General features: G+C 41.0%; 1 protein-coding gene and 1 non-coding gene across 3 annotated transcripts in view; one reads left to right on the top strand and one right to left on the bottom strand.

Annotated features, from left to right (window-relative positions):
* Positions 1–13,561, bottom strand: part of TPK1 (thiamin pyrophosphokinase 1) — a 319,383-nt gene extending 305,822 nt beyond the window's left edge. Inside the window, exons 1-2 of one of the 2 annotated variants that reach the window (XM_072762803.1) lie at positions 13,387–13,561; positions 13,013–13,076 (exon numbers count right to left, since the gene is read on the bottom strand). In XM_072762803.1, coding sequence (XP_072618904.1) covers positions 13,013–13,055 — 43 coding nt within the window. In that variant the 5' untranslated portion in view covers positions 13,056–13,076; positions 13,387–13,561. Of the gene's footprint in view, positions 1–13,012; positions 13,235–13,386 lie in introns of those variants that run through there. The other variant, XM_026018334.2, reaches the window with a different exon arrangement.
* LOC112934857 (U6atac minor spliceosomal RNA) lies at positions 9,526–9,655 on the top strand. Its single transcript, XR_003238066.1, has one exon. It is a non-coding gene; the product is annotated as a U6atac minor spliceosomal RNA (small nuclear RNA).
* Positions 13,562–15,413: the final 1,852 nt, after the last annotated feature.

The raw sequence follows: 15,413 nt of genomic DNA, 5'->3' as shown, positions 1-15,413 counted from the left end.
TCCAACACTCATTCATCATAAAAACTCTCAGTAAACTAGAAACAGAGGGGAACTCTCTCAACTTGATAAAGACTATCTACAAAGTACTTACAGCAAGCATCACACTTAATGCTAAGAAACTTAAAGCTTTCCCAGTGTGGTCTTGGCAAAAGATTAGACAAATATATCAGTGGAAAATAGTAAGACAGCCCAGAAATAGACTCAAATACAGTCAACCGATCTTTTGACACAGGAGCATAAGCAAGACGATGGAGCAGATGGTCCTTTCAACAAAATAATGTTGGAACAACTGGACATCCACAGGCAAAAAAATTAATTTAGATGCAGATCCTATATTCTTCACCAAAATCAACTCAAAACAGATGTAAAATGCAAAATTATAAAATTCCCACAAGGTAAAATAGAAGTAAACCTAGATGATCTTAGGTAAGGTTAGGCCTTCTTAGACACAACACCAACGGTACAACCCATGGAATAATAACTGATAAACTGGTCTTCAGCAACATTAAAAATTTCTGCTCTGCAAAAGACAATGTCAAGAGAATGAGAAGGTAAGTCACAGACTGGGAGAAAATATTTGCTGAAGACACACCTGATAAAGGGTTGTTTTTCAAATATACAAGAAACACTTAAAACTCAACAATAAGAAAACAAACACTGCAATTATAAAATGAGCTAATGACCTGAACACCTCACCTAGGAAGATATACAGATGGCAAATAAGCATATGAAAAGATGTTCTACATCATATGTCATCAGGAAAATGCAAATTAAAACAACACTATCACAGATAATATAACAAGCCTGTCATGATGGCCAAAATCTCAGAACACTGACACCACCAAATGCTGGTGAGGATGTGGAACAACAGGAAGTCTCACATTGCTGGTGAGAATGCCAAACGGTCCAGCCACTTCGGAACACAGCTGGCTGGTTTCTTACAAAAACTAAACATACTCTTACCATACGATCCAACAATGGTGCTCCTAAGCATCATCCAAAGGAGTTAAAAACTTGTGTCCACCCAAAAACCTGCACACAGATACTGACAGCATTTTTCATAAATGCCACACCGTGGAAGCAAGCAAGAAGTACTCCAGTAGGCAAGTATATAAACAAACCGTAGTACCTTCAGACAATGGAATATTACTCAGTGCTAAAAAAAGGAAAGAACTATCAAACGATGAAAAGACACAGAGAAACATTAAATGCATGATTAAAGAAATCCATCTGAAAAAAGCTACAAACTATATGATTCAGAGTTATGACATTCTGGAAAAGGCACAACTCTGAAGAAAACAAAAAGCTAAGTAGTTGCTGGGAGTGGGAGAACTTAGATAAACAGGCAGAGCACAAAGGATTTTTAAAGGCAGTGAAAATACTCCATATGATCCTCTCGTGATGGATCTATTATACATTTGTGCAAATTTATAGGATGTATACCCCCAGGATAAACTATGATCTTGGGGTGATGATGTAGTATCAATTTTAACAAATGTCTCACTGTGATTGGTAAGAAGTGATAATGGCGGAGGCTGTGCATGTGCAGGGGGCACAACGGAAACCTATATAACCCTGCTCTCAATTTGTTGTAAACCTAAAACTACTCTAAAGAAGTCTTAAGGCACTGAGGGGGCACTGGATGGGATGAGTACTGGGTGTTATACTCTATGTTGGCCAATCAAACGCCAATAAAAAAATGCACAAAAATAAATTAATTTAAAGAAAAAAAGAAAAAGAAGTCTTAAGGAGCACCTTAGTGGCTCAGCAGCTAGGTGCCTGCCTTCAGCCCAGGGCGTGGTCCTGGAGTCCTGGGACCGAGCCTCACCTCGGGCTCCCTGTATGGAGCCTGCCTCTCTCTCTCTGCATTTCTCATGAATAAGTAAATAAAATCTTTAAAAAAAAAAAAAAAGTTCCCAGTAAGCATTCTTGACAAGAACACCCAATTTTCCAGGTGTAGACTATAGATACCCACAGTGGGCTAGTGGATTTAGAAAGTATGAAACTCAAGATTATTGCTGGTATCTCTTCCAGTACCTGGAAGAGCTCCTAATATCAGCACTCAAGTAACTGTTGCACAAATGACTATAGTATTTAGCCTGGAAGAAGAGAAAAAAGAGGAAGAATCTGGTTAAAGTGTTTCAATATTTGAAGGCAGCTAAGAAGAAATCAAGTCAAAGTCTTCCACACAGTTTCAGCTGGAAAATAAGGGAATGAAAGGTCTACTTCAGCCTATTTTAAATATACATTTTTAACAATCAGTTGTCCAACAATGGTATATGTTTCCTCAAATAGAGCTACCTGAACGTGTTCAAGCAAAAAAGCCAGATGGCCATCTCAGAGGGACACTAAGGAAGACACACCTGTCCTGCAAACACTAGGATTTCTAAGATTGCACCCACACACACATCGGATTCACTACTCACATCTTTACTATATTGGGAATAAATTGCAACAGCAGTTTTCCTACTTTGAAAATGAAAAATAAAGTTGCTTCAACAGGCAGCAGCAATTGGGCCAGAAGCCACAACCTTACACATGACCTCAAAGTAAATCAAAAGCTTAAATTCTCCAAAAGTCATAAAAAACAAGAAACTCTTCCACTGTGATAAATGAATAACTTTGAAGACAATGGTGTGATAAAGATATAGGAATACTCTCAGAATGAAATCCATTTGTTTGAGCATCTGTTTGCCACCTACAAAGAATAACTCTTTCTGATGGATTTAACCAAGAAAAAAGAAAGATAATAAAATTCATTTGATGGGATGTTAATGCACAAACACACCTCATTTTCCTAGAAAACCTCAAAAGACATCTGGTGTTAATGTATCAAAACCCACAGATTTTTTTTTGTGTGTGTGTGATCAAGCCATAACATTTTAGCATTGTGAACATTAAAACTGCCTTCATAACATCACTTGGTAATTTCAATGGTTCCATCTAAAAGAAAACTAGTACTTCTGATAAAGCTACATTATACCAAGTTACAAGTTTTTTTTTAAGAATTAAGATTATTTTTAAACACTTTGGAGGTGTTAGCTTCTAAAAGCATGTAGCTATTAAAATGCTAATATGGAAAGGTGAGGTGGGGATGCTAGAGACTTAATGCCAGTAAAACACAGGAAATTGATTCTCTAGATGATGTGGAAAAGCTGGCTTATAAAGTTAATGAGATATTACTTAAGGCAAAAGAAACAATTTGTCCCTTAACAATGAGGATAAGCCAAACATTTCTGTCATCAAATATGGTGACACTAATTAAAAGAACGACAAAAACTAAAGCAGGTATGAGAATCAACCAAAGCACAGGAAAAAGTCAACTACAGCAAACACACAAAGTGAAGGTTAGTTATAGCAGCAAGTCAGAAATAAATATAAGTGAATAAAAAGAATTCCAACAATTATGTGTCCTACCACAAGGAAAGTATAACTAGTCAAAGGAGTAAATTTCCCATTGAACATTTAAGAGACTTGACAACTACCAGGGATGGATTTCTGATGTAGCAGGAGAGTAAAGTAAGATGATTAACCCCTGAAACTAGAAAATCCACTACTTTGTCTCTTAGATATCATAACTAGCCCCAGATAACAAAAATATCACAATCCTTAAGCAGCAGCTTTAGCCAGAGATTTCTTTACCATCCATAAAGTTAAAAAAAAAGCCTGCAAAGTTTTCCAAATTTCAAAGCAGGCATAGTGCTCTGATCTAAATAACAAAATGCCATGCTGCTTTTAGGAAAAATAGGTCATCAGAAAACTCAGGTTTTTAGTCCCAGTACGAACTCCAATATCCATTTCCAAAGGCTTCCCCTTAGTAAAGGAATATTTCCTGTGTATGAAGTTCATTCCAAAATTATGAGTCTATTAGTTGCTCCTTGCTGATATGAAGAGAGTATATGACAAATTTTCTGCTTCTCCCTCTCCCTGCTGCTCCCTGCTGCTTGTGCTCTGTCAAATGAATAAATGATATCTTAAAAAAAAATGACAAGTTTTCTATATATTTGTCACAAATTATCATTAAATACAGATCAAATATTTCTAAAGAAAATTTAGCATCTGAATTCAGATGTGCTGCAAGTGTAAACTACACACTGGTGTTTGAAGATTTAGTACAAAAAATGTAAACTACTGGGGCACCTCAGTGGCTCAGTTAGGTGCCTGCCTTGGGCTCAGGTCATGATCCTGATCCCGTAGTCCTGGGATCCAGCCCTGCCCCAGGCTCCCTGCTCAGCTGGGAGTCCGCCAGTCCCCCTCCCTCTGACCCTTGCCCCTGCTCACACTCTGGTGCATGCACACATACAGGCGCTCACTCTCTCAAACGAATAAAAAAATATTTAAAGAAAAAAGTCAACTACTGCATTAATAGTTGCTTGTTCTGATTATATATTGAAGTAACATTTTAGATATTAGGTTAAATATATAATTAAAATTAAGTTCACTTGTTTTATCTTTTTAATGAGGCCACTGGAAAAAAGTTTAAGTTACATAGGAAATTACATTTCTATTGGATTGAATGGCCTGCTGCAGGCTAAACTCTTCACAGTAAGGTTTGTCAATTATTTTTCTATAGCATCTCCTGCAGTATGGCCCGTAACTGACACACAAAAAGCGTTTTAATCAACTTTATATAGAAGCACAAAACATCAACTAAGTACGACTAAAACTGTCTTTTTGATTCATATACCATCTACATTCTATTGGAGTGACATTAAAAACCTCCCTCAGTAATCATGACAATTCTGAATTATGGACCAAGACAACCAAAAACACTTACAGCTGAAAGTAAATTGCCATATTGTATGGGGCTGCATTATGCCCTCCCAGAATTCCTGTTGAAGTCCTACACCGGTGCCTCAGAATGTCACTCTATTTGAATATAGGGCCTTTAAAAGGATAATTAAAGCAAAAAAAAAAAAAAAAAATCCTATGGGTGGACCCAATCCAATAGAACTGGGGTCTTTGTAAGAATAGATTAGAACACAAGTAAAACAATCCAACAGGCAATCCTCGAGGACACAAAGAGAAGGCAGGCATCTGCAAGGCCAGGAGAGAGGCTTCAGAAGAAACCAAAGCTGCCAACACGTTGATTTTGGACACCTAGCCTGAGAATTAGGCCACCCAGTCTATGGTACCTTGTTAGGGCAGCCTTAGTACATGAATACATTGTTCCAAACATTTAAATTTTTTCCAATTACCGAGTAGAGTTTTGGCTTTTACAATTAAGTTACAAATTCAGTTCCTCACTCACACCAGCCATATATCAAGTGCTCAATAGACATATGCAGCTAGTGGCCACTGTACTGTACAGTACAGACCCAGAGAGGACACCAAATCAAGTTTCAAAAAAAAAAAAAAAATGCCTAACTAGTTGTTAGATATAACCAAAAAAATGTGTTCTTACTATATATTGAAGCATGTTTAATCTTAAAACAAAATGCAAATACAGAAGATTCAAGTCTACCCCTGGGTTATTCTTACTATGATTTGCTGAGTAGATTAGGGATGGGAGTTCATAGTTCAGAGCTATGTTTGGGACATCTGAAGGTTTCTTGCAAAATACAGAGAACTACTGAACACAGGTGGCCAGGATACATTTATCACTACAAAAAAGTCAGAACTCCGGATTCAGTTTCCCAGAAATTCCCAAATTAGCAACTGGTAAATTGGAGAACGCCAATACTCCTCTTTAGAGTTTATCATGCTTCTTGTGAGGTAGCGGGCATTTTCAATGGAAATTAAATTCCAAAAATAAGAGATGGCATGAATCCTATACTGAACAGAATATTCCTGGATTTATTACCATTTAACCATGAGGCATCAAAAAGTATGTCCACTATTAATAATTTCATGAACCTATAAAGTTGAAGAAGCATGGGAAAGAATACAGAATTCAGGAAACAGAATAGTTCTGCTACACTTGCCTAATTGGACTGAAAACACTAAAATAAGTAGCTATATCTCCTTTAAGAATTAAAAAAAATGAAGGTAGAGGGGTGCCTGGATGGCTCAGTTAAGCGGCTGACTCTTGATCTCGGGTCAGATCATGATCTCAGCATTGTGAGATGGAGCCTGCTTAAGATTCTCTCTCTTCCTCTGACCCTACTTACCCCTGCTCTCTCACTTTCAAAAAAAAGATCATAGAAAATCCAAAATGTAATCATCAGTATAATAAAGTTCATCTACTGGAAAGAATTGTACATTTGCATAGAACTTTACTCCTTAAACCAGCTTTTTATACTTTATCTTAAATTTGCCCAAGGACTTAATGTTTGGATATATTCTTATTTTTCATAAAGAAACTAAGGCTCTAAGAAATTAAGTGACATGGCCAATGTCACATAATTTGTAATGGACTAAAACTCAAACCTTAGTCTTCTAGTTCCTAAACTTTGTATAGGCTTCACCCTATTAAAGCATTAAAACTATACCTAGCACAGTGTTATGTAAATGTTAGTTATAATAAAAAATTTTAATACAATTACAGTGACTTGATCAAGTGTGTACTAACAGTACTTAAAATGGTAATTAAATTCAGAATAAATCTCAACCATGGTAATTCAGTTTAGAAGAAATAATCCCCAAGAGCATTATGGTCACAGGAATCTTTTTAAAATTTAAATGTATATAATCGTTTTGCAAAGAAATACCAAGTGATAGATAAAAGGCCTTCTAGCATAAAATTTACTTATGATGATCAAATTAGGTGGGGAAAATAAAATAGAACTTTTAAAACTAGAGTTTTTTATATATTAAGTGAATAATGTTTCATATCCGCTATATTTTTTATTCCATCAGATCCATTTAAGAGTGATATAAAAGTGATTTAGAATTTCAATATTCAATCTTAAGGGAGATTTAAAAACTGAGGAACAACTGAACAAGATTTAAAAAGACTGAAGAACACACAGGTGGTCCCAGTTGGGAACAAGAAACTAGAAAAGTTATTTTTGGAACAAGGGGAAATTTTAAATATGGACAGGTACTATGAAATTTTCGGTAGAAAAAGTGAAGTTGTAAACTGAATGAAACAACTTATAGTGTGTTCTCCTTTAGGTTTAAAAACACTTCACTGTATAGTTACATATATAACATATATATATAATTATATATATAATACTTTAACAACACTTCACGGTATAATATCTGGAGGGATATAAATATACACATACCACTTACACACATATATGGCAATAAGTGGTAATCTCTGAGAGGATGGTGTATGGCATTGTTATTTCACTTTTGCTTACCTTCTAAATTTTTATAATGCACATGTACTATGTTGTAAAAATTTTTAAATAACATCAATATTTTTATAAGCCAGAAATTAAAACCTCTTCATTTGCTGCGTCTTACATTTATGAAATAAGTACATGTGAAATAATGATTCTGAAGATAGTCTGACTCTTCACTTAGCAATCAGGTGTTTAAAATAAATCTACTTTCAAACATATGGAGTTCAGAATATAAAGCTCATGAAAAAACAATGATCACTGAAGAACAAAGCCAAAAACTGTCCCTATTTACAAAAACATTTTGAAAAATCACCTATGCTTAGAGTTTAAAACAGCAATTGTATGCCTAGAACAGTTAAATATTGTTCATTATGAATTAAAACAAAAATCTTTAGATAAAAAGTTAAGGCAATGAGAAAAATAAAAATGTTTGTATTCTTGCCATTTATCAGTGTTAAAATGCTTTACACGTAATCTTAAATCTTCCCAACAACTGTCCTTGGAAAGTCTCATTCTCTGTATATTACTGATGAGAAAAATCAAGATTTAAAGAGCTGCATCCAGAGTATATGAGAAACTCCTGCTTGGCAATCATTTTGCAATACTATGCACATAAATTATTAAGCGGTACATCTGAAACTAATACAGTATTATGTCAATTATACATCAATTTTTAGAAAAACAAAAATTACAAATTGTTTTTTAAAATAGTTTATTTTTTAAGTAATCTCTACATTCAACGTGAGGCTTGAACCCACAATCCCAACATTGAGCATCACATGTTGCATCAGCCAGGCAACTCTTTACTAATTTGTAAAAAAAAAAAAAGGAAAGATGGAGCACCTATCTGGCTCAGTTGATAGAGCATGTGACTATCTAAGGGTCATGAGTTCGAGCCCTATGTTGGGTATAGAGATTACTTAAAAATTTTAAAAAAGTAAAACGATAGACCCCTCCCCTTCTTTATGGCAAGAGTCATAAATATTTCACAAAAGACCTGCAAAAGGCCAATAAACGTTAAAAAAAAATCAGCATTCTGCCATAAAGAAACATAGATTAAAGTCAGAGATACCTCTAGACATCCACCAAATGGCTAAAATGTAATACTAATTCTAAGGCTTGAAAAAGAACATTCTAGGGGATAAATTTAGCATAAGCTAAGGCAAGAGTATTAAATCTGGAACAAATGTTCTAATAAACATGGGTAGTTCACTTGGCTTGGGCACAGAGAAGGATAAAATGTATTCTGGAAAAGTAGTTAGGAATCAGAACTCAAAGCGTCTTCAAGTCCAAGAGAAGGACTTTAACCCACATGAGATTAACAATACAGAACTGTGACAGAGATGACAGCTTTGCATAGAATGTTCCAAGGGGGGCAGCCCGGGTGGCGCAGCAGTTTGGTGCTGCCTTCAGCCCAGGGCATGATCCTGGAGACCAGGGATCGAGTCCCAGGTAGGGCTCCCTGCATGGAGCCTGCTTCTCCCTCTGCCTGTGTCTCTGCCTCTCTCTCTCTATTTCTCTCATTAATAAATAAAATCTTAAAAAAAAAAAAAAAAATGTTCCAAGGGGCAGGGAGATACAGAAAATTTCAGAAACACTTCTTGTCTCCCATCCTGCATTAAACTTCTCTATCTTCCACAATCTGGTACTACCCTCACTCCTCAACCACAATCTTCATCTGCACTCTCCAAACTTCTCAGACCTACTTCTCTTCACTCACCACCAGGTGAGCTCACACCTGGTCGAAGGCAGCACTAAGCCTTCACTCAGGGCACATCTCCTGTGTTACTCTCTTGCTCCCCTTAGGCTACTCTCAATTGAAATCTAGTGCTTTTTAAAGAGGCCCAGCTGAGGTCTATCCATTCCATGACTTCCTGCCTACTCCAAACTGCACTCATCTCCTTCCCCTGAGTTCCTACCTTCTCTATGTGGGCTCCTATAATACATAATTCAACATCTAACTAGAATTTATTTTGTTCTCAACTCTCCAACCAGACCATAAACTCGTGAATAGAAGAGATCACACCTTTCACTTTTGTACCCCTGCAGCACCTACTAACAAAAAATACACACTAGCTAGTTGTCGGTTCCTCCTGATAACAGAAATGCAAACATACCCTTTTATCCAACAATTTCATTTCTAGGAATTTATAATACTGACACTTTCATATATATGCAAAAACATCATGATCAAAAATATGCATTGTAGATAGTAACAATAAAAACTAGAAATACCCTAAATATCTAATAAGAAAGACTAGTTTATTTGAGTCTATAGTGCAACTTGGGAGTGTTGTATGAAAGGAGAGAAAATGAGTACTCCCCTTGACAAGGATGGATGAGGCCCTCAGGCCTGACAACAAACGTACACACAGTTAAGTCCCTGCCACCTACTTCGTGGCATCTAATCATCGTTTTTTTGTTTTTTTGGTTTTTTTTGTTTTTGCATCGCTATATTGTACACCTGAAACTAATTATATATTAGGTACATTGGAATTAAAGTTAAAAAGAAACCTTGGGATATCTATATAAATGGGTAACATAATAAGTGAAAAAAGTTGCTGGAAAATGGTAAATAGTTCCTATCTTACTTATTTTCACATATACACACAAAGAATTTACAAAACCAAAATTTTAGAATGATAACATTGGTTAAGTAGGATGGACTTTAGAAACACTTGTTTGAAAAAATTTGAAGGGATCCCTGGGTGGCGCAGCGGTTTGGCGCCTGTCTTTGGCCCAGGGCGCGATCCTGGAGACCCGGGATTGAATCCCACATCGGGCTCCCAGTGCATGGAGCCTGCTTCTCCCTCTGCCTATGTCTCTGCCTCTCTCTCTCTCTCTCTCTGTGACTATCATAAATAAATAAAAATTTAAAAAAAAAATTTAAAAAAAAAAGAAAAAATTTGAACATATACAATGTAAAAAAAAAAAAAAATTCCACTATCCCAAAAGAATAGTTTACAAAACAATTTATAATATGAATCCATTTTCTTTAAAACAAGACTAATAACATGCTGAGGCCTATGGACCAAAATGAGTATTTAGAACATTTGCCAACTATTAATAAGTTACTCTCACAATCTACATTAGTTGTTTTTCTTTAAATAATAAACACTTACTTCTTAGTTGCTCCCCACTACTAAAAAATCAAAAAATCCAAAAAACCCATAAATCTTTCTCTGACCTAGGGATCTCAAAGGGGTAAACATTTTGGTCCACCTGGCAATTAGCTAAGAGAGCCAACTTAACTGTTGGGCAGCCCGCTGCACTAAATCTAAGTATCACAGGTAAACCACGTCTACAAATGAGGTCCACCAAAGTTACTGACTGAAAAGCTACTTCGCTAGTAGGTACGCATTAAATGTCTGAGGGCAGCCAGGGTGGCTCAGCGGTTTAGCGCTGCCTTTGGCCCAGGGCGTGATCCTGGAGACCCGGGATCAAGTCCCACGTCAACTCCTTGCATGGAGCCTGCTTCTCCCTCTGCCTGTGTCTCTCTGGACCATTCTCCATCTCCCCAAAGGAGATGACCTCATTCCAAACAATCCTTATTTCTGTTGATCTCTTTGTCCTGCCTTGAAAAACCTTTGCCTTTCTGTAGCCTTCTGGAGCTCCCCTCTACTTGCTGCTGGGATGCTGCCAGATTTCACAAATTAATAATGTCAATTACATCACTAACATTCACTGTTGAATTTTTGTAATTTAACACTAGTAAATAGTGGCAAAACTAGGGTTTAAACCTAGAGATTCTGATTCCCTTACTATACTGTACTATCTAGGATAAATTCCTTTCAACAGAGAAAACACTAGAAATCTTCAGTCGTATGTTGCTACAATATGAACTAATCTTTTGGAATTTCTTAAAAATAAAAAAAATGTTATTAGAGCCCAAGTCAGGACAGCTGCCCTAGATACATTATCTTAGCAAAGACAAGTGTGCTCCAGCAAAGGAACATTTTGCATACAACTATACATTTTTTTTTTTTTTTACATAAAAAGTTGTAAGTCAACAGACAACATTTCAGAGTGCTGAAGATGTTAAATTTCTAGAATTTGCAGGGTTCCTAGGACTTTATCTTTATGAGAAATAGGTAAGTTTCTTCCTTTTTGTTTTGTGTACAAAATGTTCCTTTTTGGGTTTTATTTTAATGAAGCAGATGTACAATATGTGCTCAGGATACAAACAGAGCCTATGCTTTGAGGTTCTGCAGAGTCAGTCTGACCTTAGTAAATGTTTGAGTATAGCTAGCTTCCCAGGGCGCCCCAGGGGTAGGGCCCACCAATACTTAAAGTCAAAAATTTCCTTTATCACAGTAAAGCACTTAGGTTTTCACCACAAAACTAAATTATCAACAGAACGCGGGGATCCGATGTTTACTTATGGAAATGCTGTTGGTTTGGCTACCACGGGATAACCGAGTTACCAAGAACTTATTTTGCAAAAAAGTTGGCCATTGCTTTTCTCAACTTTTGAAAAGCTATTTACAGTGGCCCAGCGGTTTAGCGCTGTCTTCAGCCCAGGGTGTGAGTGATCCCGGGGATCCGGGATCCAGTCCCGCATTGGGGATCCGGGATCCAGTCCCGCATTGGGGTCCCTGCACAGGGCCTGCTTCTCCCTCCGCCTGTGTCTGTGTGTCATGAATAAATAAACAAAATCTTAGAAAGAAAAGAAAAGCTATTTACAGTAATAATTAAACCCCAAACCTCTTAAGCAAGTCAGGTTTGGGTTTAGATACTAGTTCTGTTACCACTTTCCTTCACTTGCAAGCAAGATAATAAAGGCATTTGTGGAAAACTCAGCATAGTGAATAACTGGAGAATAAGAAGTCAAGGTCCCTAACTCCTGTTCTTTACCATCCACACTCCCAGGATGTGCAACAACTTGGGCAAGCCCACATCAAACCCCATCAAACCCCAGATACCCTCGCCAGACCCGTTTATTCCTGTGTTTATGGGAAACCTTAAACATCGGATTATGCCTTCCGTTTAAATTTACGAACTGAGGGACGCCTGGGTGGCTCGGTGGTTGAGCGACTGCTTTTCGCTCAAGGCAGGATTCCCGGGGTCCCGGGATCAAGTTCCCGCTTAGGGGCTCCTTGCAAGAAGCCTGCTTCTCCCTCCGCCTAGGTCTCTGCCTCTGCGTGTCTCTCGTGAGTAAATAAATAAAAATCTCTTTTTTTTTTTTTAAATAAGTTTGCAAACTGATAAAACACAAGTTCTACACTGCAAAGAAAAGCTGGTGAGGAAAACAGTACTAAGAGGTTATCCCGTGGGCCCGTGACTACACACGACAAGGAATGCCAGCTTCGCAAATGCACCTCCCGCCTGCGCCCCAGGGGAGGGCGCCTGCAGTGACAACCCTGAGGCGAGTTCTGCGGCCCTCGGGCGTCTTGTAGGGCCACCCACCACCCCGGCGGGATGAGCTCGGGGTCTGAGACCCCGCGGGGCGGGCGATGCGGATGGGCCCAGTCGCAGGGCTCCCGGCCCACGGGCTCCCGCTGCAGGGGGCGCTCGCGCTCCTCCAGGGCAGCCAGGCAGGGAAATCAAGGACGACGGCCAGGACGACGGTCTAGCCCCCGCTTTGGTTTTGTTTTGTTTTGTTTTGTTCTTTAAGGGGGGCGTAGGGAGGGAAACTGAGGCAGGAGGTCGGGGAGTCGGCCTCGGGGCTCAGAACTCGGGAACCCGTGGCCAACGGGAACCCTTTCTGCGTCCGACCTCTCGGGGCTGCGACGAGGGGACCGGGCAGGGGCCCCGGGACGCGGGACAAGGTACAGTACCGGTAGGAAGCAGGGGCTCCAACGGGGTGAAAGCATGCTCCATACCGGCCTGCGGGGCTCGGCCCTAGGGAGACAGAAACGCCGCGTTACAAGCCGCCTCCTCTCTTAACTAAGCGCGCGCCAACTCTCGGGAACGCCGGCCGCTTCCGGGCGGAGCTGCCCCCACCCCGGGGAGGCGGCGGCGGCGGCGGCGCGCGCGGACCCGCTCGGCGGGGAGGAGCCACGACGGGGGGCGCGACGCCCGGGGGCCGCCCCTCCTCCCTCCCCGCGCGCACCGCCAGCATCCGGGGACCGCGGAGCCCCGCCCCTGCCCCCCCGAGCGCCCAGGACGCGCCCAGGACGCGGGCGGCTCGCCGAGCGGAGGCCGCACTTACACAACGGCGGGTGGAGCCGGCGGCGAGCGGAGCGCGATCGACCGCTCCGAGCTCAGCTGAGGAGCCTCGGCGGCGCGCGGCAGGCGCTCGCAGGCTTAAGTAACGGCGCGCGAGGCGGCCCCGCCCCCTTCCGGAGCGGCGCGCGCACGCGCTCCCGCTCCCGCCACGCACGCGCACGCGCTCCCGCCGCGCACGCGCACACGCCGCCGCCTCCTCCCGCTCGGGCTTTCTGGTCGACCGCTGCCCTCCTCGGCGCTCAGCCCGGCTTCGCCGCCTGGCACACCTGCCGGTCCCCCCGGGGCGCGTGCTCCCGGGCCCCCTCCCCGCTCCCCGCTCCCCCTGCTTCCCCCGCCGGCCTGCTGCATCCTTGCCCAGCCTGCCTGCGCCAGCCCAGCCCCTGCTCCCTCCCTGGTGCACCGAATCAGAAAAAGTTGTCGGAAAGTAGTAAAAGGGAAACCTCCCTAACGTGGACCGCTCGCCTGCCAGTTAGAGGAAGGACTGATGAGAGACCCCAACGGGAGAATCTTCCAGAAGAAGGAAGCAACAGGCCCCAACGGGACAAGATGTTGGTGGCATCCTTGAGCAACCCCTGCAAACCGGGCCAATGAGAAACCCTCATCACCCTGAACTCTTGCTTTTCTGCAACTATCCCTTCAAAGCAGCCTCCTTCTAGCTGAAATAATGGGGTCCTCCCCTTTGTTGGACTTGCCTAGGGTTTTGCCGTAGCTTGCAGGTCCTGAAGTGCAGTGCTTTGCCATTCCCCAGGAAATGCATTGGGCTGACAACATAACTTGCTGTTTTATCTTCCAGGTCAACCAAGTTTTTTGAGTTTTTTTTGTTGTTGATGTTTTGTTTTAAGATTTATTTGTTTGAGAGAGACCACAGCATGAAAGCATGGGGAGGGGCAGAAGGAGAGAGAGAGAGAATCCTCAAGCAGATGCCCGACTGAGCTTAAGAAGAACTGGGGGCTTATCCCAGGACCCTGAGATCATGACCTGAGCTGAAATCAAGGATTGGACGCTTAACAGCCTGAGCCACCCAGGTGCCCCAAGGTCAGTCAAGCTTTAGACGGAAGAAATTGTAAGCTACCCAAACAAATTTTAAGCAACCCAACAAATTTTAAGCAACCCAACAAATGCGCTTGCATTTGTTCCTTAACACTCCCAGGATGGAGAGCTCATTCTGTTGCCATGCAGCCTTTTCCAAAATTGAGCAACCCTAGTCACCAGAAAATTTCTTAAGGTAAGCAAAAATCCCCTCCCTGTAACTGTCATTGTTCCCCCCGCCAACTCCCAGGAATACCACATATTAGAGGGATCCCTGGTGCTCATAATCATCCTAAATGTACTGAAGAGAGCACAAAGCAAGATAGAGTCAGTCATGTCAGTGACCTATTTTAAGCAGTGATTTTTTTTTAATTTTTATTTATTTATGATAGTCACACAGAGAGAGAGAGACACAGAGAGAGGGGCAGACACACAGGCAGAGGGAGAAGCAGGCTCCATGCACCAGGAGCCCAACGTGGGATTCGATCCCAGGTCTCCAGGATCGCGCCCTGGGCCAAAGGCAGGCGCCAAACCGCTGTGCCACCCAGGGATCCCTAAGCAGTGATTTTTGCAGCCAAAGATGTTGTCGCTAAGACCAGATATCATGGAAAATAGTACAAGCTGAGGATACCCAGGACTCATAATCAGCAAACCCAAAGGAGATCTGTGAAGGCTCAAGTCTGATTAAACTTTAAAAAGTGAGGACCTAAAAAAAAAAAAAAAAAAAAAAAAGTGAGGACCTTTGCAAGAAACTGTCAGACTTTCTAGGTAATGATCCTTTCACCACTGATCACATCAAAAAGGCAATTGCCAACAAGGGCTCGGCCCTATGAATCTCTGAACAGAGATTCTCCATGGCTTGAACATAACAAGCAGCACATGCCAAGGGGCTCGCTCTGACTGGAATGAGTCCTTATCTCAACTGCACACTCCCAGACGGACTTTGATTTTGGTTCATTAACTTCCTACCCCTTATTGTAT

Source organism: Vulpes vulpes, chromosome 7 (assembly GCF_048418805.1).
Source record: "Vulpes vulpes isolate BD-2025 chromosome 7, VulVul3, whole genome shotgun sequence".
In the NCBI taxonomy this organism is placed as follows: domain Eukaryota; kingdom Metazoa; phylum Chordata; class Mammalia; order Carnivora; family Canidae; genus Vulpes; species Vulpes vulpes.
Note: the sequence above shows the minus strand (reverse complement) of the source record. Positions and strands in the feature narration are given on the sequence as shown.